General features: G+C 52.4%; 1 protein-coding gene across 4 annotated transcripts; it reads left to right on the top strand.

Annotated features, from left to right (window-relative positions):
- The first annotated feature begins 789 nt into the window (after positions 1-789).
- On the top strand, positions 790-18,659 carry KEAP1 (kelch like ECH associated protein 1). Of its 4 annotated transcripts, none has more exons than XM_010373767.2 (6): positions 790-1,176; positions 4,311-4,996; positions 12,529-13,214; positions 15,284-15,489; positions 15,764-15,940; positions 17,961-18,659. In XM_010373767.2, exons 2-6 carry the CDS (start codon positions 4,358-4,360, stop codon positions 18,125-18,127), a joined length of 1,875 nt encoding a protein of 624 aa, XP_010372069.1. In that variant the 5' UTR covers positions 790-1,176; positions 4,311-4,357; the 3' UTR covers positions 18,128-18,659. The 4 variants fall into 4 exon arrangements, with proteins under 4 accessions (XP_010372069.1, XP_010372068.1, XP_030791419.1 ...); XM_010373766.2 differs by lacking the exon at positions 790-1,176 and adding an exon at positions 1,526-1,719; XM_030935559.1 differs by lacking the exon at positions 790-1,176 and adding an exon at positions 1,736-2,007.
- Positions 18,660-23,873: the final 5,214 nt, after the last annotated feature.

Below are 23,873 nucleotides of genomic sequence, written 5' to 3'. Positions count from 1 at the left end.
CTGTAATCCCAACACTTTAGGAGGTAGAGGTGGGCGGATCACGAGATCAGGAGTTGGAGACCGGCCTGGCCAACATGGTGAAACCCCATCGGTACTAAAAATACAAAAAATTAGCTGGGCATGGTGGCGGGCACCTGTAATCCCAGCTACTCGGGAGGCTGAGGCAGAAGAATTGTTTGAACCTGGGAGGCAGAGGTTGTAGTGAGCCAAGATCAAGCTACTGCACTCCAGCCCAGGCGACAGTGTGAGACTCAGTGTCAATTAAACACACACACACACACACACACACACACACACACACACACACACACACGGAAAACCTGGGGCTTGGACCCAACACCTCACACCTATAATCCCAGAACTTTGGGAGGCCGATGGAGGGAGAATCTCTTAAACCCAGGTGTTCAAGACCAGGCTGGGCAACATCGGGAGACCCCCCTCTCTACAGAAAACAAAACAAAACAAAACAAAACAAAAAAACCCTAAAAATTGGCCGGGTGTGGTGGCCCGTGTCTGTGGTCCCAGCTACTCAGGAGGCTGAGGTGGGAGGATTGCTTGAGGGCAGGAGCTGGAGGCTGCAGTGAGCCGCGATGGTCATTGCACTCCAGCCTGGGCGTGCAGATCGGAGCGAGACCTTGTCTCTAACGGAAGAGAGAGAGAGGGAGAGAAAGGAAAAAAAGAAAGGAAGGAAGGAAGGAAGGAAGGAAGGAAAGAAGGAAGGAAGGAAGGAAAGAAAGAAGGAAGGCAGGCAGGCAGGCAGGCAGGCAGACAGACAGACAGACAGACCCAGCGAGGTAGACAATTTTCCCTAGATCCTGTGGCCGCCAGACTACGAGGCAGGCGCTGTGCGTCGTTAAAATAGCAGGTGGTGGCGCGCAGCCCCGCCAGGAGACGCCCGGCGACGAAACCAGGAGATGGAAGAGACAGTGAGAAGGGGGGCCTGGCTGTGCGTCCCCGCCCGATGCCCCACTCCTCGCCGACGGGCGCCGGGCACCTGCGGGAAGGGCGGGAGAATCGCCGCTCCTTCCCCGCCGCGCCCTCTCCGCCCTCTCCCCGCCTCCTTTTCGGGCGTCCCGAGGCCTCTCCCCAACCGACAACCGAGACCCCGCAGGCCACGCAGCCCTGGCGCCGAGGTCCCCCGACGGCGGAGGCGCCCGCGGGTCTCCTACAGCCAAGGTAAGGAAGGAATCGCCCGGACCGGGCCATGGACCCCGGGCTTCCCGGAAGCGAAGTGTGCGGGTGGCATCGCCTTACCCGGAGCCCCTGCGCGCCCCGGGCATCCCCACCCTGAGGGACCCCCTACGGAGGCGACCCGGTGGCCGAGGTGAGCGCTCCGGCAGCAGCGACGGGGAGGGGTGTCCACCCCATCCCCGGTGCGGGCCAGGACGCGCGGATCTGGAACTCGGGGTTCAGACTCCCCGCGACTCGGACCACGCGGCTGAGCGCGCCCAGGGCCGCATGCCCCCGCCCCGCGGCCATGCTGGGAGCAGTGGTGGCCGCGCAGCTCGGCGACCGCAGGCGTGGGCGGGGGCTGGGGAGCGGCCCTCCGCGGTCCCTACCGCCCGAGGCCAGGGCCCGGGGACTTTTATTGTGACAAGGCGGGCGCCCGGCTCTGCTTAGTCATGGTGACCTGCGCGCGCTCCGCGCCTCCCCCACGCGCAGCGATGGAGGCGCCGAGGCTCGGCGGTGGAGGCGGAGCCGGAGCGCGGCCATGGCGGGGTGAGTGAGGCGGGATGTGCCCGGGCTGCGGGCATCGCGGGCCGCGAGCGCCCCTGCCGTCGTGCCCGGAGACCAGGAAACAGGGCGCCACGGCCCAGGGAGCCTCTGAGTTCCCCGCCAGGACTCGGAGGGCCAGGAGGGCGAGGCCTGGGTCCAATCTTTTTGTTGGACTGTGCAACTCTCGGGGTGGCCCGGGAGCGGCGGAAACCGAGCGAGAGAACCCGGAGGCGAGGAGCAGACAGAGGCCTGGGGGCTCCGAGGCGTTGGGGGCTCGATCTGCGTTCTGGGGTTGGCAGCCGAGACGCCGCGGCGGGGTCACTTCCTCGCCTCTCTGGGCCTGGTGGCGGCTCAGGAGGGGCATGCGCAGTCGCCCACTTGTCTCTTTGTAGGGTGGGGGAAGTGCCCGATGCCCAAGGGGCATTGTTGACCGATTGGCCAAAGACCAAGACGCAAGCCCAGGGCCTTGGCACCGGAGGGGGGGCCGAGTGGCACCCAGGGAGGGTGGAGGAGGCCGCTCTGGCAGGCACGGTGGCACGGGCATTTAGCCAACCACCCGTGTACTGACCCCTGCGCAGTGCCAGGCCCCAGGCGGGAGGCACAGGAGAGGGTTGGCCCGACGCCAACCTACATAGGGTTCCCTGCCATTTGAGGCGCTGGGGCCGGGGACGAGAGACAGTCGATCAACAAACAAGCAAAGGAGGTCATTTCAGTTCCTGACAAGCGCAGTGATGACAATAGAACAGGGAAGAGGGGACTCTGAGTGGAGCGCCAGAAAGAGGGGAGTGAGAACTTGCAGATCCACTTGTGGGGAACCACTTGGAGATCCCCCACTCCTTTCAAAACATAACTCAGGTCTGCGCACAGCAGCCTATTCCTGTAATCCCAGCATTTTGTGAGGTCGAGGAGGGGGATCACTTGAGGCCAGGAGGTGGAGACCACCCTGGCCAATATGGTGAAACCCATCTCTACTAAAAATACAAAAAATTAGCCCATCATGGTGGCTGGTGCCTGTAATCCCAGCTGCTCAGGAGGCCAAGGTATGAGAATATCTTTTTTTTTTTTTTTTGAGACCAAGTCTTGTTCTGTTGCCCAAGCTGGAGTGCAGTGGCGCTATCTCTGCTCACTGCAAGCTCCGCCTCCCGGGTTCACACCATTCTCCTGCCTCAGCCTCCCCTGTAGCTGGGACTACAGGCGCCCTCCGCCATGCCCGGCTAATTTTTTGTATTTTTTAGTAGAGACGAGGTTTCACCATGTTAGCCAGGATGGTCTCATGATCTGCCAACCTCAGCCTCCCAAAGTGCTGTGATTACAGGCGTGAGCCACCGCACCCGGCTGAGAATATCTTGAACCTGGGAGGCAGAGGTTGCAGTGAGCCAAGATCGCACCACTGTACTCCAGCCTGGGCAACAGAGTGAGACTCTGTCTTGAAAAACAAAACACAAAACACATAACTCATCTCCTGGCCCTCCAGGCTCCAGGGGTTTCCATGAAACCCTTCCTTAAGTCCTTAGCTCTCACTGCACTCCTTCTCAATTCTCCAGATTGACTGTCTCAGCCTCTGAGCCACTGCACTTGCTATTTCCTCTGCCTGGAAAACTATTCCCCAGCCTCCCACTTTATAATAATTTTCATCCTTGTCTCAGCTCTAACCTCACCTTCTCAAAGAAACTTGGTCTGTCAGATTTTAAAAAACTGCACCCAGGGCCAGGCACGGTGGCTTACGCCTATAATCCCAGCACTTTGGGAGGCCAAGGCAGGCGGATCACTTGAGGTCAGCAGTTTGAGACCAGCCTGGCCAACATGGTGAAACCCAGTCTCTACTAAAAATGTAAAAACTAGCTGGGTGTGGTGGCGGGCGCCTGTAGTCCTAGCTACTCAGGAGGCTGAGGCAGGAGGATCGCTTGAACCCGGGAGGTAGAGGTTGCAGTGAGCCAAGATCGAGCCAATGCACTCCAGCCAGGGTGACAGAGTGAGACTCCATCTCAACAACAACAACAACAAAAAACTGCACCTGATTCTCACATTGTCACAATGCTGTTGTAATTTTCTTCATGAAGCTGATTTTCCAGGTCTTGCTTATTTTAGTTTATGATTGTTCCTCCCTGCAGGTGTCAGCTCCAGCAGGGTAGGATTTTTGTGTGTTTTGCTCACTGCTGTGTCTTCAGCACCCAGATCAGTGCCTGGCATACAGTAGGTGCCCAATAAATGGTGAGGCAAATGAAGGAATGAGCCCGACATGCTCTAGAAAGGGAAAGGCCACCAGATTACTGAAACAGAGTGATCAATGGGAAGAGGTGTCAGGGGCTAATTGTGTAGGGCTTCGAAGGCTGTTGAGGAGTTCAGTTTTACTAGGTACTGTGGGAGGCATTGGAGGATCCAGAGCAGGGGAGAGACATGACCTCACCTATGTTTTAAGATGGGCTCTTGGGCTGGTCAGGTCAGGGGGATGTTTGCAAATTTGCAAATGGACTCTGCTTCACCTACTCTGCAGGAAAACTGACCTAGGAATTGCTTTATCTTACAAAAGGAGACCCTGCAGGTGCTGGCCCAGCCCCAACCCCTGCCCCTACCCTGTGCTCTCTTCCCTCCAGGCCCCTGAGTGCCAGAGGTGGTGGTGTTGCTTATCTTCTGGAACCCCATGCAGCCAGATCCCAAGCCTAGCAGGGCTGGGGCCTGCAGCCGATTCCTGCCCCTGCGGTCACAGTGCCCTGAGGGGGCAGGGGACGCGGTGATGTATGCCTCCACTGAGTGCAAGGCGGAGGTGACGCCCTCCCAGCATGGCAACCGCACCTTCAGCTACACCCTGGAGGATCATACCAAACAGGCCTTCGGCATCATGAACGAGTTGCGGCTCAGCCAGCAGCTGTGTGACGTCACACTGCAGGTCAAGTACCAGGACGCGCCTGCTGCCCAGTTCATGGCCCACAAGGTGGTGCTAGCCTCATCCAGCCCCGTCTTCAAGGCCATGTTCACCAACGGGCTGCGGGAGCAGGGCATGGAGGTGGTGTCCATTGAGGGTATCCACCCCAAGGTCATGGAGCGCCTCATCGAATTCGCCTACACGGCCTCCATCTCCATGGGCGAGAAGTGTGTCCTTCACGTCATGAATGGCGCTGTCATGTACCAGATCGACAGCGTTGTCCGCGCCTGCAGTGACTTCCTAGTGCAGCAGCTGGACCCCAGCAATGCCATCGGCATCGCCAACTTCGCCGAGCAGATTGGCTGTGTGGAGTTGCACCAGCGTGCCCGGGAGTACATCTACATGCATTTTGGGGAGGTGAGCGGGGAGGTGGGGCTGGGGGCAGTGTCAGGAGGACCAGGGATGGACGAGTGCTCATCACTGTCTCCCCTTGAGATGTGAAGGCAGGAACCTGGAGAAAAAGGAGGTTCTGGGCTGGGCACGGTGGTGTAGTCCTCACAGTTTGGGGGGCCTAGGTGGGAGGATTGCTTGAAGCCAAAAGTTCAAGACCAACCCAGGCAACATAATGAGACCCTGTCTCTAAACAAACAAACAAATAAACAAAAAACAACGGGGGGCCGGGCGCGGTGGCTCAAGCCTGTAATCCCAGCACTTTGGGAGGCCGAGGCGGGCGGATCACCTGAGATTGGGAGTTTGAGACCAGCCTGACCACCATGGAGAAACCCTGTCTCTACTACAAATACAAAAACATTAGCTGGGTATGGTGGCGCATGCCTGTAATGTCAGCTACTCGGGAGGCTGAGGCAGGAGAATCGCTTGAACCCGGGAGGCGGAGGTTGCTGTGAGTCAAGATCACACCATTGCACTCCAGCCTGGGCAACAAGAGCGAAACTCAGTCTAAAAAAAAAAAAAAAACAACTGGGGCCAGCCGTGGTGGCTCACGCCTGTAATCCCAGCATTTTGGGAGGCTGAGGCGGGTGGATCAGCTGAGGTAAAGAGTTTGAGACCAGCCTGGCCAACATAGCGAAAACCCATCTCTACTAAAAATATAAAAAGTTGCCAGGCCTGATGGTGAGCGCCTGTAGTCCCAGCTGCTCAGGAGGCTGAGGCAGGAGAATCACTTGAACCCGAGAGGCGGAGGTTGCAGTGAGCCGAGATTAGGCCACTGCACTCCAGCCTGCGCGACAGAGTGATACTCAGTTTCAAAAAAAAAAAAAAAAATTAAAAAACAACTGGGGTTCTGAGTTCCTTGTCTACACATGTGGGGACACTGGTGAACAGCTAGGGAAGGTGAGGTCTTCATGTGTCCCTGGGCTCCCTGGTTTCTCTGGGGTCAAAGGTAGGGACAGAGTGCAGTGAACAGCAGCCAAATCCTGGGGCAGCCCAGCCTTTCGGACAGTCAGCAAATGTTTATTGGACACCCGTGACAGGCTGCAAGCTGTAAGCCCGAACCTTAGTCATGTTTTCTTTGGTCCACGCAATATCCTTATACCGTTTTTGGTTTCATTTTCGTTTCTCTGAAGGAAATTATCTATAGAAATTGACAAGAGAGGGTAGGGCCCCGTGGCTCACGCCTGTAATCCCAGCACTTTGGGAGGCTGAGGCGGGTGGATCACCTGAGGTCAGGAGTTTGAGACCAGCCTGACCCAATATGGTGAAATCCCATCTCTATTAAAAATACAGGCCGGGCGTGGTGGCTCAAGCCTGTAATCCCAGCGCTTTGGGAGGCCGAGACGGGCGGATCACGAGGTCAGAAGATCGAGACCATCCTGGCTAACATGGTGAAACCCCGTCTCTACTAAAAAATACAAAAAAAAAAAAAACTAGCCGGGTGAGGTGGCGGGCGCCTGTAGTCCCAGCTACTCGGGAGGCTGAGGCAGGAGAATGGCGTAAACCCGGAGGCGGAGCTTGCAGTGAGCTGAGATCCGGCCACTGCACTCCAGCCCGGGCGACAGAGCGAGACTCCGTCTCAAAAAAAAAAAAAAAAAATACGAAGAAAGAAAACTAGCCAGATGTGGTAACATATGACTATAGTCCCTGCTACTTGAGAGGCTGAGACAGGAGAATCGCTTGAACCGGGGAGGTGGAGGTTGCAGTGAGCTGAGATTGCACCATTGCACTCCAGAGCGAGACTCTGTCTCAAAAAAAAAAAAAAAAAAAAAAAAAGCCCTGGTGCAGTGGCTCATGCCTATAATCCCAGCACTTTGGAAGGCTGAGGTGGGCAGATCACCTGAGATCAGGAGTTCAAGATCAGCCTGACCAACATGGAGAAGCCCCATCTCTACTAAAAATGCAAAATTAGCCAGGCGTGGTGGCACATGCCTGTAATCCCAGCTACTCGGGAGACTGAGGCAGGAGAATCACTTGAACCCAGGAGGTGGAGGTTGCAGTGAGCTGAGATTGCACCATTGTACTCCAGCCTGGGCAATAAGAGCGAAACTCTGTCTCAAAAAAAAAAAAAAGTTTTTGAAGAGATGAGGTCTTGCTCTGTCCCTAGGCTGGAGTACAGTGGTGCCATCATAGCTCACTGTAGCCTCCAACTCCTGGGCTCAAGGGGGCCTTCCTACCTCAGCCTCCTGTGTAGCTGGGACTATAGGTATGCAGCACCACGCGTGGCTAATTTTTTTAGTTTTTAAATTTTTTTGTAGAGACAGGGTCTTGCTATGTTGCTGAGACTGATCTCGAACCTCCTGGCTTTGAACAATCCTCTGACTTTGGCCTCCCACAGTGTTGGGATTACAGGTATGAAGCACCGTAGCAGCACCAGGCCAAGAAGTGGCTATTCAGCCCTTACTGTGGGCCAGCCCCTTTTCTAAGTGATTTACATCCTTTGCATCATTGACTGTTCCCAACCATCCTACGAGGCAGTACTACCCTTTGGCCTAGGCAAGCAGGGCAGTGCCCCAGGCCCCAACCCTTCGGGAGTTCCATGTGTTGGCGTTCCTTCCTGGAAATTTTTTTTTTTTTTTTTTTTTTTTTTGAGACGGGGTCTCGCTCTGTCGCCCAGGCTGGAGTGCAGTGGCCGGATCTCAGCTCACTGCAAGCTCCGCTTCCCGGGCTCACGCCATTCTCCTGCCTCAGCCTCCCGAGTAGCTGGGACTACAGGCGCCTGCCACCTCGCCTGGCTAGTTTTTTGTAGTTTTTAGTAGAGACAGGGTTTCACCGTGTTAGCCAGGATGGTCTTGATCTCCTGACCTCGTGATCCGCCCGTCTCGGCCTCCCAAAGTGCTGGGATTACAGGCTTGAGCCACTGCACCCGGCCCTTCCTGGAAATTTTCTAAGTCCCCCATTGGCTGGTACCAGCTGGGGATGGATGTTACACTGGTCTGCATTTCTCTCCTTCAGGGATAGATTCTTTCCTACCCTCTATGTTACATGTGGGATTGATCAGATGCCCCAGGGCTCTCAGGCATTAGTTCTAGGGCCCGCACTAGAACTTCTAGAAAAGTGGTCTGTAGAGTAAGAGAAACATATATGGTGTTTCTTGTGTTTGTATGAGCATGGGGTACTAGATTAAAATTGGTCATATAGACTAGTGCCTGACAACTTTTTTTTTTTTTTGAGATGGAGTCTCACTCTGTCACTCAGGCTGGCATGCAGTAGCACCATATCAGCTCACTGTAACTTCTGTCTCCTGGGTTCAAGCAATTCTCCTGCCTCAGCCTCCTGAGTAGCTGGGATTACAGGCACCTACCACTAAGCCCGGCTAATTTTAAAAAATATTTTTAGTAGAGACGGGGTTTCACCATGTTGGCCAGGCTGGTCTCTAATCCCTAAGCTCAGGTGATCTGCCTGCCTTGGCCTTCTGAAGTGTGCTGGGATTACAGGCACGAGATACCACGCCCGGCCCCTACCCCCCCCTTTGTTTTGAGACTGAATCTGGCTCTATTGCTCAGGCTGGAGTGCAGTGGCAAGATTTCGGCTCATTGCAGCCTCCACCTCCTGGGTTCAAGAGATTCTCATGCCTCAGCCTCCCAAGTAGCTGGGATTACAGGCGTGCACCACCATGCTGGCTACTTTTTATATTTTTAGTAGAGACATGGTTTCACCATGTTGGCCAGGCTGGTCTGGAACTCCTGATCTCAAGTGATCTGCCCAACTTGGCTTCCCAAAGTGCTGGGATTACAGGTGTGAGCCCCCGCACCTGGCCCCTTTTTTTTTTTAAATGGAGACAGGGTCTTGCTCTGTCACCCAGGCTGGAGTTCAGTGGCAGGATCTCTGCTTATTACAAACTCCAGCTCCTGGACTCAAGTGATCCCTCCACCTCAGCCTCCTGAGTAGCTGGGACTACAGGTGTGAGCTACCATGCTTGGCTAATTTTTGTATCTTTTCTTGGTAGACATGAGGTCTCACTATGTTGCCCAGGCTGGTCTTAAACTCCTGGACTCAAGTAGTCTCCCCACCGCGGCCTCCCAAAGTACTAGGATTACAGGCATAAGCCACCACACCTGGCTACAAGAAAGATTTATCCAGGGCTTTGTATACCCTAGGAGTAGCCTTACTTTGAGGTGGCCATTAATATAATCCCATTTTACAGAGGAGGAAAACCAAGGCATGGAGCATTTCAGAGATTTGCCCAAGTCACACACCTATAAAGTGATCGGATCAAAATTCCAACTCATCAACTCATGCTGGTTTCTTCAGAGCTTCCACTTTTTTTTTTTTTTTTTTCCTGAGATGGAGTCTCATTACGTTGCCCAAGCTGGAGTGCAGTGGCACAATCTCAGCTCACTACAATCTCTGCCTCCTGGGTTCAAGCGATTCTTCTGCCTCAGCCTCCCCAGTAACTGGGATTATAGGTGCCCACCACCACACCTGGTTAATTTTTTTGTTTTTAGTAGAGACAGGGTTTCACCATGTTGGCCAGACTGGTCTCGGACTTCTGACCTCAGGTGATCCGCCTGCCTGGGCCTCCCAAAGTGCTGGGATTACAGGCAGGAACAACTGTGCTGGCCCAGACCTGCCACTTGTTTTTTTCCACAACATTCTCTCCTAATGGCTTATTTTTTCCTTTTTTAGTCCATTTGCCATTTTAGAAAATGATTTCATTTTAAAAAACAAGATGGGTGAGGTGGCTCGTGCATATAATCTCAGAGCTTTGGGAGGCTGAGGTAGGAGAATGACATGAGCCCAGGAATTCAAGGTTACAGTGGCACCTCTGCACTCCAGCATGGGTGACAGAGCAATACCCTGTCTCTTAAAAAATGAACTCAGACACCCCGTCTCCACCAAAAATATAAAAATTAGCCAGGTGTGGTGGTGCGCGCCTGTAGTCCCAGCTACTTGGGAGGCTGAGGCAGGAGAATCATTTGAACCCAGGAGGCAGAGGTTGCAGTGAGCCGAGATTGTGCTACTGTATTCCAGTCTGATGACAGAGTGAGACTCCATCTCAAAAAAAAAAAAAAAGAGGCCGGACGTGGTGGCTACACCTGTAATCCCAGCACTTTGGGCGGCCCAGGCAGGTGGATCACAAGGTCAGGAGATCGAGACCATCCTCCCTAACACGGTAAAAATCCATCTCTACTAAAAATACAAAAAATTAGCCGGATGTGGTGGCAGGCACCTGTAGTCCCAGCTACTCGGAAGGCTGAGGCAGGAGAATGGTGTGAACCCAGGTGTTGGAGCTTGCAGTGAGCTAAGATCGCACCACTACACTCCAGTCTAGGCAACAGAGCGAGACTCCATCTCAAAAAAAAAAAAAAAAGAAAGAAGAAAGAAACAAACAAAAAACTCAGAGGCCGGGTGCGGTGGCTCACGCCTGTAATCTCAGCAATTTGGGAGGCCGAGGTGGGTGGATCACCTGAGGTCAGGAGTTCAAGACCAGCCTGACCAACCTAGGGAAACCCTGTCTCTACAAAAATACAAAAAAAAAAAAAAAAAAAAAAAAAATTAGCTGAGCATGATGGCGGGTGCCTGTAATAGCAGCTACTCAGGAGGCTGAGGTGGGAGAATCGCTTGAACCTGGGAGGCAGAGGTTGCAGTGATCCAAGATCGCGCCATTGCACTTCAGCCTGGGCAACAGAGCAAGACTCTGTCAAAACACACACACACACACAATAAAATAAAAATAAACTCAGAGAAAATAAGTAACATATTCTTAGAGTTCAAAAACCAAGCCAGGTATGATAATGCACACCTGTAATCCTCAGGAGGCTGAAGTAGGAGAATCATTTGAGCTTGAGAGTTTAAGACTGGCTGGGCACGGCGGCTCACGCCTGTAATCCCAGCACTTTGGGAGGCCAAGGCGGGTGGATCATGAGGTCAGGAAATCGAGACCATCCTGGCTAACACAGTGAAACCCCGTCTCTACTAAAAACACAAAAAATTAGCCGGGCGTAGTGGCGGGCGCCTGTAGTCCCAGCTACTTGGGAGACTGAGGCAGGAGAATGGTGTAAACCTGGGAGGCGGAGCTTGCGGTGAGCAGAGATTGTGCCACTGCACTCCAGCCTGGGCGACAGAGCGAGACTCCATCTCAAAAAAAAAAAAAAAAAGATTTTAAGACCAGTGCTGGGTGCAGTGGCTCATGCCTGTAATCCCAGCACTTTGGAAGGCAAGGGGAGTGGACCACTTGAGGTCAGGAGTTCCAGACCAATATGGTGAAACCCCGTCTCTACCATAAAATATGAAAATTGGCTGTACATGGTGGCACACACCTGTAGCCCCAGCGACTCAAGAAGCTGAGGTGGGAAGATTGTTTGAGCCCAGGAGTTCAAGGCTGCAGTGAGCTATGATCGTGCCACTGCACTCCAGCCTAGGTGACAGAGCCTGTCTCAAAAGCAAAAACAGTCCAGGTCCGGTGGCTCACACCTGTAATCCCAGCACTTAGGGACGCTGAGATGGATGAATCACCTAAAGTCAAGCGTTCAAGACCAGCCTGGCCAACGTGAAGAAACCCCATCTCTACTAAATATAAAAATTCCAGCCTGGCCAACATAGTGAAACCCCGTCTCTACTAAAAGTAAATACAAAAAAATTAGCCACTGTGGAGGCACACCCCTGTAATCTCAGCTACTTGGGAGGCTGAGGCAGGAGAATCACTTGAACCCTGGAGGTGGAGGTTGCAGTGAATCAAGATCTCACCACTGCACTCTAGCTTGGGCAACAGAGTAAGACCCCATATCAAAATAAATAAATAAAATAAAAAATTAACTGGGCATGGTGGTGGGCGCCTGTAATGCCAACTACTTGAGAGGCTGAAGCAGGAGAATCGCTTGAACCTGGAAGGCGGAGGTTGCAGTGAGCCTAGATCACACCACTGCACTCCAGCCTGGGTGACAGAGAGAGACTCCCTCTCAAAAAACAAACAAAAACCAAAACCAAATGATAACCCAGGATACACGATCTATTGAGTCTTTGCCCATTTCCCTGAGTCCTAATGACATACCTGGTGCATAGTATTAACCTTTTTTTTTTTCTTTTTTTTTTTTTGAGACGGAGTCTTGCTCTGTCGCCCAGGCTGGAGTGCAGTGGTGCAATATCGGCTCACTGCAACCTCCACTTCCCGCCTCCCGGGTTCAAGCGATTCTTCTGCTTCAGCCTCCCCAGTAGCTGGGAGGCACCCGTGTGCCACGACACCCAGGTAATTTTTATATTTTTAGTAGAGATGGAGTGTCACCATATTGGCCAGGCTGATCTCTCAACTCCTGACCTCGTGATCCGCCAGCCTCAGCCTCCCTAAGTGCTAGCATTACAGGCCTGAGCCACCGCGCCCAGCAGTATTAACTCATTTAGTCATCACAATGTATGCGGTTCCTATTATTTGAATCCCCATTTAGCAGATGAGGAAGCTGAGACTGTCAGCCGCAGTGGTGAGTTACTCATCCCTGTCCTGCTTGGTGAGGTGTGGGGGCGACTCGGGAGTCAGCCCTTCCCACTGTCGCCCTCTGCAGGTGGCCAAGCAAGAGGAGTTCTTCAACCTGTCCCACTGCCAACTGGTGACTCTCATCAGCCGTGACGACCTGAATGTGCGCTGCGAGTCCGAGGTCTTCCACGCCTGCATCAACTGGGTCAAGTACGACTGCGAACAGCGACGGTTCTATGTCCAGGCGCTGCTGCGGGCCGTGCGCTGCCACTCGTTGACGCCTAACTTTCTGCAGATGCAGCTGCAGAAGTGTGAGATCCTGCAGTCCGACTCCCGCTGCAAGGACTACCTGGTCAAGATCTTTGAGGAGCTCACCCTGCACAAGCCCACGCAGGTGATGCCCTGCCGGGCGCCCAAGGTGGGCCGCCTGATCTACACCGCGGGCGGCTACTTCCGACAGTCGCTCAGCTACCTGGAGGCTTACAACCCCAGTGACGGCACCTGGCTCCGGTTGGCGGACCTGCAGGTGCCACGGAGCGGCCTAGCTGGCTGCGTGGTGGGCGGGCTGTTGTACGCCGTGGGCGGCAGGAACAACTCCCCCGACGGCAACACCGACTCCAGCGCCCTGGATTGTTACAACCCCATGACCAATCAGTGGTCACCCTGCGCCCCCATGAGCGTGCCGCGCAACCGCATCGGGGTGGGGGTCATCGATGGGCACATCTATGCAGTCGGCGGCTCCCACGGCTGCATCCACCACAACAGTGTGGAGAGGTGAGTGGCAGGTCCTGGGCGTGGGCTCTGAGGGTCCTGCTCCTGGCAAGTCCTAAGACACTGAGATCCGAGGATTCTTCCTGAGTGGAGGCCTCAGGACGAAGCTAAGCTCCTTGGAGAGCTCTAGTCCGTGACCTTAGATTCTGTGCCTGGAGCTGGGAAATGCTTAGGGGACTGTCATAAACCCATACGGTTCCTTTGTGCAGATTTGGAAAAAGTTTCATCAGTTTGAAATTGTTGGGCACGAGCCGTGGCCCATACCTGTAATCCAGGACTTTGGGAAGTTGAGGTGGGAGAATTGCTTGAGTCCAGGAGACTAGCCTGGGCAATAGAGTAAGACCCTGTCTCTCTTGCTGTGCTGCCCAGGCTGGAGTGCACTGGTTCCATCTTGGGTCACTGCAACCACACCTCCCAGTGATTCTCCTGCCTCAGCCCCCGGAGTAGCTGGGACTATAGGTGCCTTCCACCACGCCTGGCTAATTTTTTTTTTTTTTTTTTTTTTTTTTTTTTTTTTTTTTTTGTAGAAATGGGGTTTCACCATGTTGGCCAGGCTGGTCTCAAACTCCTGACCTCTAGAGATTCTCCCACCTCAGCCTCCCAAAGTGCTGAGATTACAGACGTGAGCCACTGTGCCGGACCTCAAGGACTATTTGAGCATTAAAGAGTGATGCTGAATGTGTGATTTCTCCTTTCTGAGATGTTATCTTGTCATCTGTGAAGTGGGGGATATGGCTGAGCCACTAGGGGTTTATCAGATGTGGGTTTTTTTGTTTTTTTGTTTTTTTGTTTTTGTTGTTGTTGTTGTTTTGAGACGGACTTGCTCTGTTGCCCAGGCTGGAGTGAAGTGGCGCCATCTCCGCGCACTGCAAGCTCCGCCCCCGGGGTTCACACCATTCTTCTGCCTCAGCCTCCCGAGTAGCTGGGACTACAGGCGCCCGCCAACACACCCGGCTAATTTTTTTGTATTTTTGGTAGAGATGGGGTTTCACCGTGTTCGCCAGGATGGTCTCCATCTCCTGACCTCGCGATCCGCCCGCCTCGGCCTCCCAAAGTGCTGGGATTACAGGCGTGAGCCACCGCGCCTGGCCATCAGATGTGTTTTTGAACTTGAGCAATTGATGGCTAGGATGCCCAGTTTCCTCATTTGGAAAATGGAGTTGCTGATACCTTAGTCCTTAGAGAATGACTGCGAGCACTAGAGTTCTAGTGGAGGTGGGCACAGTGGTGTGCACCTGTAGTCCCAGCTACTTAGGAGGCTGAGCCAGGAGGGTTTCTTGAGCTCAAGAGTTTGAAGCTGCAGGCTGGGCGTGGTGGCTCATGCCTGTAATCCCAGCCCTTTGGAAAGCTGAGGCAGGCAGATCACTTGAGGTCAGGTGTTCGAGACCAGCCTGGCCAACATGGAGAAACCCAATTTCTACTAAAAATACAAAAATTAGCCAGGCATGGTGGCGGGTGCCTGTTATCCCAGCTACTTGTGAGGCTGAGGCTGGATAACTGATTGAACCCAGGAGACGGAGGTTGCAGTGAGCCATGCTCTCACCATTGCACTCCACCTCAAAAAAAAAAATGTTTGAAACTTCAGTGAGCTGTGATTGTGCCACTGCACCCCAGCCTGGGCAACAGAGCAAGACCCTGTCTCTTTTTTTTGTTTTGTTTCGGTTTTTTTTTTTTTTTTTTGAGACGGAGTCTCTATCGCCTAGGCTGGAGTACAGTGGCACGATCTCAGCACACTGCAACCTCCATCTCCCAGGTTCAAACAATTATCTCACCTCAGCGTCCCGAGTAGCTGGGATTACAGGCACCCGAGATCACACCCAGCTAATTTTTGTGTTTTTAATAGAGACAGGGTTTTACCATATTGGCCAGGCTGGTCTTAAACTCCTGACCTCAGGTGATCCGCCCTCCTCGGCCTCCCAAAGTGCTGGAATTACAGACACGAGCCACTGCGCCTGGTGACCCTGTCTCTTTAAAGGGAGAAAAAAAGGGAAAAAAGGGGTATCAGACCCTTAAGTATTCCACGAAGGTCAGCTATAATGGCCATTGTCCCCATTTTTCTTACGCCCTTGCAGGTATGAGCCAGAGCGGGATGAGTGGCACTTGGTGGCCCCAATGCTGACACGAAGGATCGGGGTGGGCGTGGCCGTCCTCAATCGTCTGCTTTATGCCGTGGGGGGCTTTGATGGGACAAACCGCCTGAATTCAGCTGAGCGGTACTACCCAGAGAGGAACGAGTGGCGAATGATCGCAGCGATGAACACCATCCGAAGCGGGGCAGGTGGGTGGGGTGGTGGGGAGGAGCATCCAGGAACACCCCACCATCCTGGGGTGAAGCTGAGCCAGGCCTGGGAGAGACCCCCTGTTGCAGCCCTCACCCTGGGGCAACCACAGAAGCACTGGATTCTGATAGAGTCCAAGCTTCTCTCTCTCCCTGCTTCATTTCTGAGGGTGAGAAGGGAGAGGAGAGAGGAAAGGTCTCCCTCAAGGAGGTGATGGCTGGGGCTCCCAAAGCCAGTCCTCCAGAGTCACCTTCTCTGCACGGTGCCCTTTAGGCGTCTGCGTCCTGCACAACTGTATCTATGCTGCCGGGGGCTATGATGGTCAGGACCAGCTGAACAGCGTGGAGCGCTATGATGTGGAAACAGAGACGTGGACTTTCGTAGCCCCCATGAAGCACCGGCGAAGTGCCCTGGGGATCACTGTCCACCAGGGGAGAATCTACGTCCTTGGTGAGGCCCTGGGGGCGGGGAAGAGTCCTGACTAGCCCCATCTCTTGTGGACTGTGGCTGCTTTTGCTTTTTTGCTTTCCTTTTTTTTTTTTCTTAGAAACAGGGTCTCGCTTTGTTGCCCAGGCTGAGTGCAGTGGTGCGATCACAGCTCGCTGGAGCCTCAACCGCCTGGGCTCCAGCCATCCTCCTGCCTCAACTTCCCAAGTAGCAGGGACCACACGCACGCACCACCACACCCGGCTAATGTTTGTTTTTCTGAGATGGAGCCGGCCGGGCGCGGTGGCTCAAGCCTATAATCCCAGCACTTTGGGAGGCCGAGACGGGCGGATCACGAGGTCAGGAGATCGAGACTATCCTGGCTAATATGGTGAAACCCCGTCTCTACTAAAAAATACAAAAAGCTAGCCGGGTGAGGTGGCGGGCGCCTGTAGTCCCAGCTACTCGGGAGGCTGAGGCAGGAGAATGGCGTAAACCCGGGAGGCGGAGCTTGCAGTGAGCTGAGATCCGGCCACTGCACTCCAGCCTGGGCGACAGAGCCAGACTGAGTCTCAAAAAAAAAAAAAAAAAAAAAAAAAAAGAGATGGAGTCTTACAATGTTGCCCAGGCTGGGGTGCAATGGCATGATCTCAGCGCACTGCAACCTCCGCCTCCTGGGTTCAAGTGATTCTCCTGTCTTAGCCTCCTGAGTAGCTGGGACTACGTGCCGCCGCACCTGGCTAATTTTTTGTATTTTAGTAGAGACGGGGTTTCACCATGTTAGTCAGGCTGGTCTCCAACTCCTGACCTCGTGATCCACCTGCCTCAGCCTTCCAAAGTGCTGGGATTACAGGCCTAAGCCACCGCACCAGGGCTTTTTCTTTTTTTGAGACAGGAGTCTCGCTCTGTTGCCAGGTTGGAGTGCAATGGCGCGATCTCGGCTCACTGCAACATCCGCCTCCTGGTTTCAAGTGATTCTCCCCCCTCAGCCTCCCAAGTAGCTGAGATTACAGGTGCCCACCACTATGCCTTGCTAATTTTTGTATTTTAGTAGAGATGGGGTTTCACCATGCTGGTCAGGCTGGTCTTGAACTCCTGACCTCAGGTGATCTGCCCACGTCAGCCTCCCAAAGTGCTGGGATTACAGGCGTGAGCCACCACACTCGGCTTAATGTTATTTATGTATTTATTTATTTTTGAAACGGAGTCTGGCTCTGTCGCTCAGGCTGGAGCACCAGTGCAGTGGCGCACTCTCAGCTTACTGCAAGCTCCACCTCCCAGGTTCATGCCATTCTCCTCACTCAGCCTCCCGAGTAGCTGGGATTATAGGCACCTGCCACTACGCCCCGCTAATTTTTTTTTTTTTTTGTATTTTTAGTAGAGACGGGGTTTCACCATGTTAGCCAGGATGGTCTCAATCTCCTGACCTTGTGATCCGCCCACCTCGGCCTCCCAAAGTGTTGGGATTACAGGCGTGAGCCACCGCGCCCGGCTGTTTTTATTTATTTTTATTTTACTTTTTTGAGACAGAGTTTTGCTGGTGTTGCCCAGGCTGAAGTGCAATGGTGCAATCTTGGCTCACTGCAACCTCTGCCTCCCAGGTTCCAGTGATTCTCCTGTCTCAGCCTCCCTAGTAGCTGGGACTACAGGCGCGCACCACCACACCTGGCTAAATTGTTATGTTTCTTTTGGTAGAGATGGGGTTTCACCATGTTGCCCAGGCTGGTCTCAAATTTCTGGACTCAAGTGATCCACCCACCTCAGTCTCCCAAAGTGCTGGGATTACAGGTGTGAGCTACTGCGCCTGGCCTTCTTTTTTTTTCTTCAGTAAGAGACTAGAGTTTTGCTATGTTGCCCAGCCTGTCCTCGAACTCCTGGCCTCAAGCCATCCTCCCGCCTCAGCCCTGCAAAGTGCTAGGATTATAGGCGTGAGCCACCGCGCCCGGCCTGCTTTTGCATCTCACAGCTGCTTCTCCCTCTTTCTGTCCCCTGCTCTTGGATGTGGTGTGACAGGTGGTGACTGTCCCTTCTGTTCTTCCTGCAGGAGGCTATGATGGTCACACGTTCCTGGACAGTGTGGAGTGTTACGACCCAGATACAGACACCTGGAGCGAGGTGACCCGAATGACATCGGGCCGGAGCGGGGTGGGCGTGGCTGTCACCATGGAGCCCTGCCGGAAGCAGATCGACCAACAGAACTGTACCTGTTGAGGCACTTTTGTTTCTTGGGCAAAAATACAGTCCAATGGGGAGTATCGTTGTTTTTGTACAAAAACCGGGACTAAAAGAAAAGACAGCACTGCAAATAACCCATCTTCCGGGAAGGGAGGCCGCGATGCCTCAGTGTTAACATGACATCTCCCAAAGAAGTCCAAAGCGGGAATCATGTGCCTCTCAGCGGAGCCCCAGGAGTGTCCAAGACAGCCTGGCTGGGAAAGGGGGTGTGGAAAGAGCAGGCTTCCAGGAGAGAGGCCCCCAAACCCTCTGGCCTGGTAGCAGGCCTGGGTCCCACCCACCCAGCCACGCTGGCAGCCCTCACCTTGTGATTTGTTCTTGGATACCTGGGAGGGGGGCCAATGGGGGCCTCAGGGGGAGGCCCCCTCTGGAAATGTGGTTCCCAGGGATGGCCTGTACATAGAAGCCACCGGATGGCACTTCCCCACCGGATGGACAGTTATTTTGTTGATAAGTAACCCTGTAACTTTCCAAGGAAAATAAAGAACAGACTAACTAGTGTCTTTCACCCTGGCTCTGGGCTGGAGGCCTGAAACCTGGGGCCAGAAAGGGCTCTTCTCCTGAAACACACTCCTCTTTGACTTAGGGCTGGCATTTGAAACCAGTTTGTAATCTTTGCCCATCGCGTTTTGATATGTAGGGCATCTTTCTCCCCATAGGCAAGCCACACAGTTGTCCTTCAGTTTCAGCTGCCTTGGAAGACAAGGAGCTAATTCCTAGTCACATCTCCCAGGGCTCCCCAAGCTCATTTTTTTTTCCTTTCTTTTGAGACAGAGTTTTGCTCTTGTTGCCCAGGCAGGAGTGCAATAGCAGGATCTGGGCTCACAGCAACCTCTGCCTCCTGGGTTCAAGTAATTCTCCTGCCTCAACCTCCCGAGTAGCTGGAATTACAGGCATGTGCCACCACACCTGGCTAATTTTGTATTTTCAGTAGAGACAGAGTTTCTCCATGTTGGTGAGGCTGGTCTCAACTCCCAACCTCAGGTGATCCGCCCGCCTCGGCCTCCCAAAGTGCTGGGATTACAGGCATGAGCCACCGTGCCTAGCCTACTTTTTTTTTTTTTTTTTTCAAGATGGAGCTTTGCAACCTCCTCCTCCAGGGTTCAAGCAATTCTCCTGCCTCAGCCTCTCTCGAATAGCTAGGATTACAGGCAAGCACCAACACACCCAGCTAATTTTTGTATTTTTAGTAGAAACAGGGTTTCACCATATTGTCCAGGCTGGTCTCAAACTCCTGACCTCAAGTGATCCAACCACCTCAGCCTCCCAAAGTGCTGGGATTATAGGCGTGAGTCACCGCGTGCGGCCTCGTAAATTTAGACACAACCAAATGTATCTTTTACTTCCTTAATAGTTCTCTTTCGATTTTTCTTTTCTTTTCTTTTTTATTTCAGAGACAAAGTCTTACACTGTTGCCCTGGCTGAAGTGGAGAGATAGCAGCTCACTTCAACGCTGAATTCCTGGGCTCAAGTGATCCTCCCACCTCAGCCTCCTGAGTAGCTGAGACTACAGATGTGTGCCCCTATGCCCAGCTAATTTTTGTATTTTTTATAGAAATGAGGTTTTGCCATATTGCCCAGGTTGGTCTTGAACTCCTGGGCTCAAGGGATCCCCTGACTCGGCCTCCCAAAGTGCTGGGATTACAGGTGTGTGTCACCTTGACACACACCTTGGCCGAGACGGGAGGATCACGAGGTCAGGAGATCAAGACCATCCTGGCTAACATGGTGAAACCCAATCTCTACTAAAAACACACACAAAAAAATTAGCCGGGCCTAGTGGTGGGCACTTGTAGTCCCAGCTACTCGAGAGGCTGGGGCAGGAGAATGGCATGAACCTGGGAGGCGGAGCTTTCAGTGAGCGGAGATCGCGCCACTGCACTCTAGCCTGGGCGACCAAGCGAGACTCCGTCTCAAAAAATAAATAAATAAATAAAAATAATAAAAAATAAATAAATAAAATTCATAGGCTGGGCCAGATGCGGTGGCTCCTGCCTGTAATCCCAACACTTTGGGAGGCCGAGATGCACAGATAGTTTGAGTTCAGGAGTTGGGAGACCAGTCTGGGCAATGTAGTGAGACCTTGTCTCTACCAAAAAATACAAAAATTATCCGGGGGTGGTGGCACATGCCTGTAATTCCAGCTACTCAGGAGGCTGAGGCACGAGAATCACTTGAACTCGAAAGGCAGAGGTTGCGGTGAGCCAAGATCACACCACTGCACTCTATCCTGGGCAGCAGAGTAAGACTCCGCCTCAAAAATAAAAATAATAAATCAGTAAAATTCACAGGCTGTCCAGGTACAATGGCTCATGCTGGTAATCACAGCTCTTTGGGAGGCTGAGGCAGGAGATCACTTGAGCCCAGGAGTTTGAGGCTGCATTGAGCTATGATTGCACCACTGTACTCTAGCCTGGGCAACACAGCGATACCCCTGACTCTCTCTCTCTTTTTTTTTTTTTTTTTGAGACAGAGTCTCACTCAGCCGCCCAGGCTGGATAGCAGTGGCGCGATCTCGGCTCACTGCAAGCTCCACTTCCTGGGTTCACGCCATTCTCCTGCCTCAGTCTCCTGAGTAGCTGGGACTACAGGCGCCCGCCACCACGCCCGGCTAATGTTTTGTATTTTTAGTAGAGACAGAGTTTCACCGTATTAGCCAGGATGGTCTCGATCTCCTGACCTCATGATCCGCCTGCCTCAGCCTTCCAAAGTGCTGGGATTACAGGCTTGAGCCACCGCGCCCAGCCACCCCTGACTCTAAAATAAAATAAGGCTGGGTGCAGTGGCTCAAGCCTGTAATCCCAGCACTTTGGGACATTGAGGCAGGCAAATAACCTGAGGTCAGGAGTTTAAGACAAGCCTGGCCAACATGGTGAAACCCCATCTCTACTAAAAATACAAAAATTAGCCAGGTGCGGTTGCACATGCTTGTAATCCCAGCTACTCAGGAGGCTGAAGCAGAAGAATCACTTGAACCCAGGAGACAGAGGTTGCAGTAAGCCAAGATTGCAACACTGCACTCCAGCCTGTGTGACAGAGCAAGACTGTCTTAAAATAAATAAATAAATAAATAGGCTGGGGGAGTGGCTCATGCCTGCAATCCTGGCATTTTGGGAGGCTGAGGCAGGTGGATCACTTGAGGTCAGGAGTTCGAGACCAGCTTGGCCAATATAGCAAAACCCGATCTTAATTAAAAATACAAAAATTAGCTGGCCATGGTGGCGTGTGCCTGTAATCCCAGCTACTCGGGAGGCTGAGGCAGGAGAATCACTTGAACCCGGGAGGTATAGCTCAGAGATGAATACCCTCAGGGCAGAGTCAGGAAGTTCCATCTAAAAGGCAGACAGCACCCTCTTGTGGGCCTCTGGGTGAAAGAGGAACTATTTCCAGAGAAAAAGTTAGAAAAGGAATAAGAGTGGATGAGCTCCTGGCTTGTTCCTAGTTTTAAAGGTAGCATTCTGTGGGCCAGGTGGGGTGGCTCACGCCTGTAATACCAGCAATTTGGGAGGCTGAGGTGGGTGGATCACCTAAGCTGGGGAGTTCTAGACTAGCCTGACTAACATGGAGAAACCCCATCTCTACTAAAAATACAAAATTAGCTGGGCGTAGTGGTACATGCCTGTGATCCCAGTTACTTGGGAGGCTGAGGCAGGAGAATAGCTTGAACCCAGGAGGTGGAGGTTGTGGTAAGCCGAGATCTCACCATTGCACTCCAGCCTGGGCAACAAAAGCAAACCTCTGTTTAAAAAAAAAAAAAAAAAGAGCATTCTTTAAAACTTCGGACTAAATGATATTTCTTATAAATCAAATAAAAGTGCACATGCTTTGAGGAAGTTCCCTATTTAAAGGACAAGCCCTCCTGTGAGCACCAGCACCCTATCCCCTGCTCAGGGTTGTAACTGATTTTATGGCGCAATCTTTTTTTTTTTTTTTTTTTTTTTTTTGACAGAATCTCGCTTTGTCGCCCAGGCTGGAGTGCAGTGGTGTGATCTTGACTCCCTGCAACCTCCGCCTCCTGGGTTCAAGCGATTCTCCTGCCTCAGACTCCCAAGTAGCTGGGACTACAGGCATGTACCACCATGTCTGGCTAATTTTTGTATTTTTGGTAGTGGCAGGGTTTCACCATATTGGTCAGGCTGGTCTTGAATTCCTGACCTTGTGATCTGCCTGCCTTAGCCTCCCAAAGTGCTGGGATTACAGGCGTGAGCCACCGTGCCCAACTCTTAAGTTTCCTTTTAAATGGTACATCCTCAAAGCCTTCCTGACCCTTTAGTGTAAATTAGCCTCCACCTCACCATTCCTCATACCACAACAATGTATGAGGTATTCATTTTGTAGTTGTAATGTTAATGTTCAACTTTCCAGTTAAGCTATAAGCACCATGAGAGCAGGGTCTATATTTGTTTTGTGCATCATTAGCATAAAGCCCCTCAAGAAATATTAGCTGATACATGTTATGTTAATATCACCTTAATAATTTTTTTCTTTTCTTTCTTTCTTTCTTTCTTTTTTTTTTTTTTTTTGAGAGGGAGTTTTACTCTTGTCCCCCAGGTGAAGTGCAATGGTACAATCTTGGCTCATTGCAACCTTTGCCTCCCGGGTTCAAGCGATTCTCTTGCCTCAGTCTCCCAAGTAGCTGGAATTACAGGCACCCACCACCGTGCCTGGCTAATTTTTCTATTTTTAGTAGAGACATAGTTTCACCATGTTGGCCAGGCTGGTCTCGAACACCTGACCTCCGGTGATCCACCCACCTCAGGCTACCAAAGTGCTGGGATTACAGGCGTGAGCCACCACACCTGACAATTTTTTAAAAATGTAAATCTGTGTGGAAGTGTCTCAAAAAATTAATATTGCAGGAGGCTGAGGCGGGAGAATGGCGTGAACCCGGGAGGTGGAGCTTAGAGTGAGCCGAGATCAGGCCACTGCACTCCAGCCTGGGCCACAGAGCCAGACTCCCTCTCAAAAAATAAATAAATAAATAAATAAAATTAATATTGGCTCAGTGAATGAAATAATCAGAGATTTGTTTTGTCTGCCTTAACTGAGTATATATAAAAGTTGTTTAAAAATTTTGTAGTTAACTGGCAAATTCTTTTTCTTTTCTTTTTTTTTGTGATGGAGTCTCACTCTGTTGCCCAGGCTGGAATACAGTGGTGTGATCTCAGCTCACTGCAACCTCCACCTCCGGGATTCAAGCCGTTCTCCTACCTCGGCCTCTGGAGTAGCTGGGATTACAGGCGCATACCGCCACTCCCGGCTCATTTTTGTGTTTTTTAGTAGAGGCGGGTTTTCACCATGTTGGCCAGGCTGGTCTCGAACTTCTCATCTCATATGATAACCCACCTCGGCCTCCCAAAGTTCTGGGATTACGAGCATGAGCCACCGCGACCGGCCCTAAATGATTTTCTCATGTGACATAGTGGGTTCCTTTAACAGCTAGTTTCGGTTTCTCCCCATCTTCGCGGTGTGAGCTGAGTCTTTTGCCTTCCCCTCTGCTCAGCTGGGGGCAAGGGACACAGGGGGTCTTTGGTACTTCTATCTATGGGGGTCACCGAAGCCTTGCAGGGGTCGACCTTAAACTGGAAAGGAGGAAGGGACTGATCTCAGAAAAAGAGGGGATGACCGATCCCTTCTGAGTGTGGTGAGGACAATGATAGGAAACACTCTGGAAACGGGGGAACAGCACCAGGCCCCTTCTCGGGAAGAAGAAATAACTCTG

Source organism: Rhinopithecus roxellana, chromosome 8, assembly GCF_007565055.1.
Source record: "Rhinopithecus roxellana isolate Shanxi Qingling chromosome 8, ASM756505v1, whole genome shotgun sequence".
Classification (NCBI taxonomy): Eukaryota; Metazoa; Chordata; class Mammalia; order Primates; family Cercopithecidae; genus Rhinopithecus; species Rhinopithecus roxellana.
This window is presented reverse-complemented; position numbering and strand designations above follow the sequence as displayed.

Bases quoted from the DNA above. Each gene is read 5' to 3' on its own strand.
- KEAP1 (XM_010373767.2), top strand. From the start codon at position 4,358: ATGCAGCCAGATCCCAAGCCTAGCAGGGCTGGGGCCTGCAGCCGATTC. The intron at 4,997-12,528 runs GTGAGCGGGGAG...CGCCCTCTGCAG, and splicing joins TCTACATGCATTTTGGGGAG to GTGGCCAAGCAAGAGGAGTT. The intron at 13,215-15,283 runs GTGAGTGGCAGG...ACGCCCTTGCAG, and splicing joins CACCACAACAGTGTGGAGAG to GTATGAGCCAGAGCGGGATG.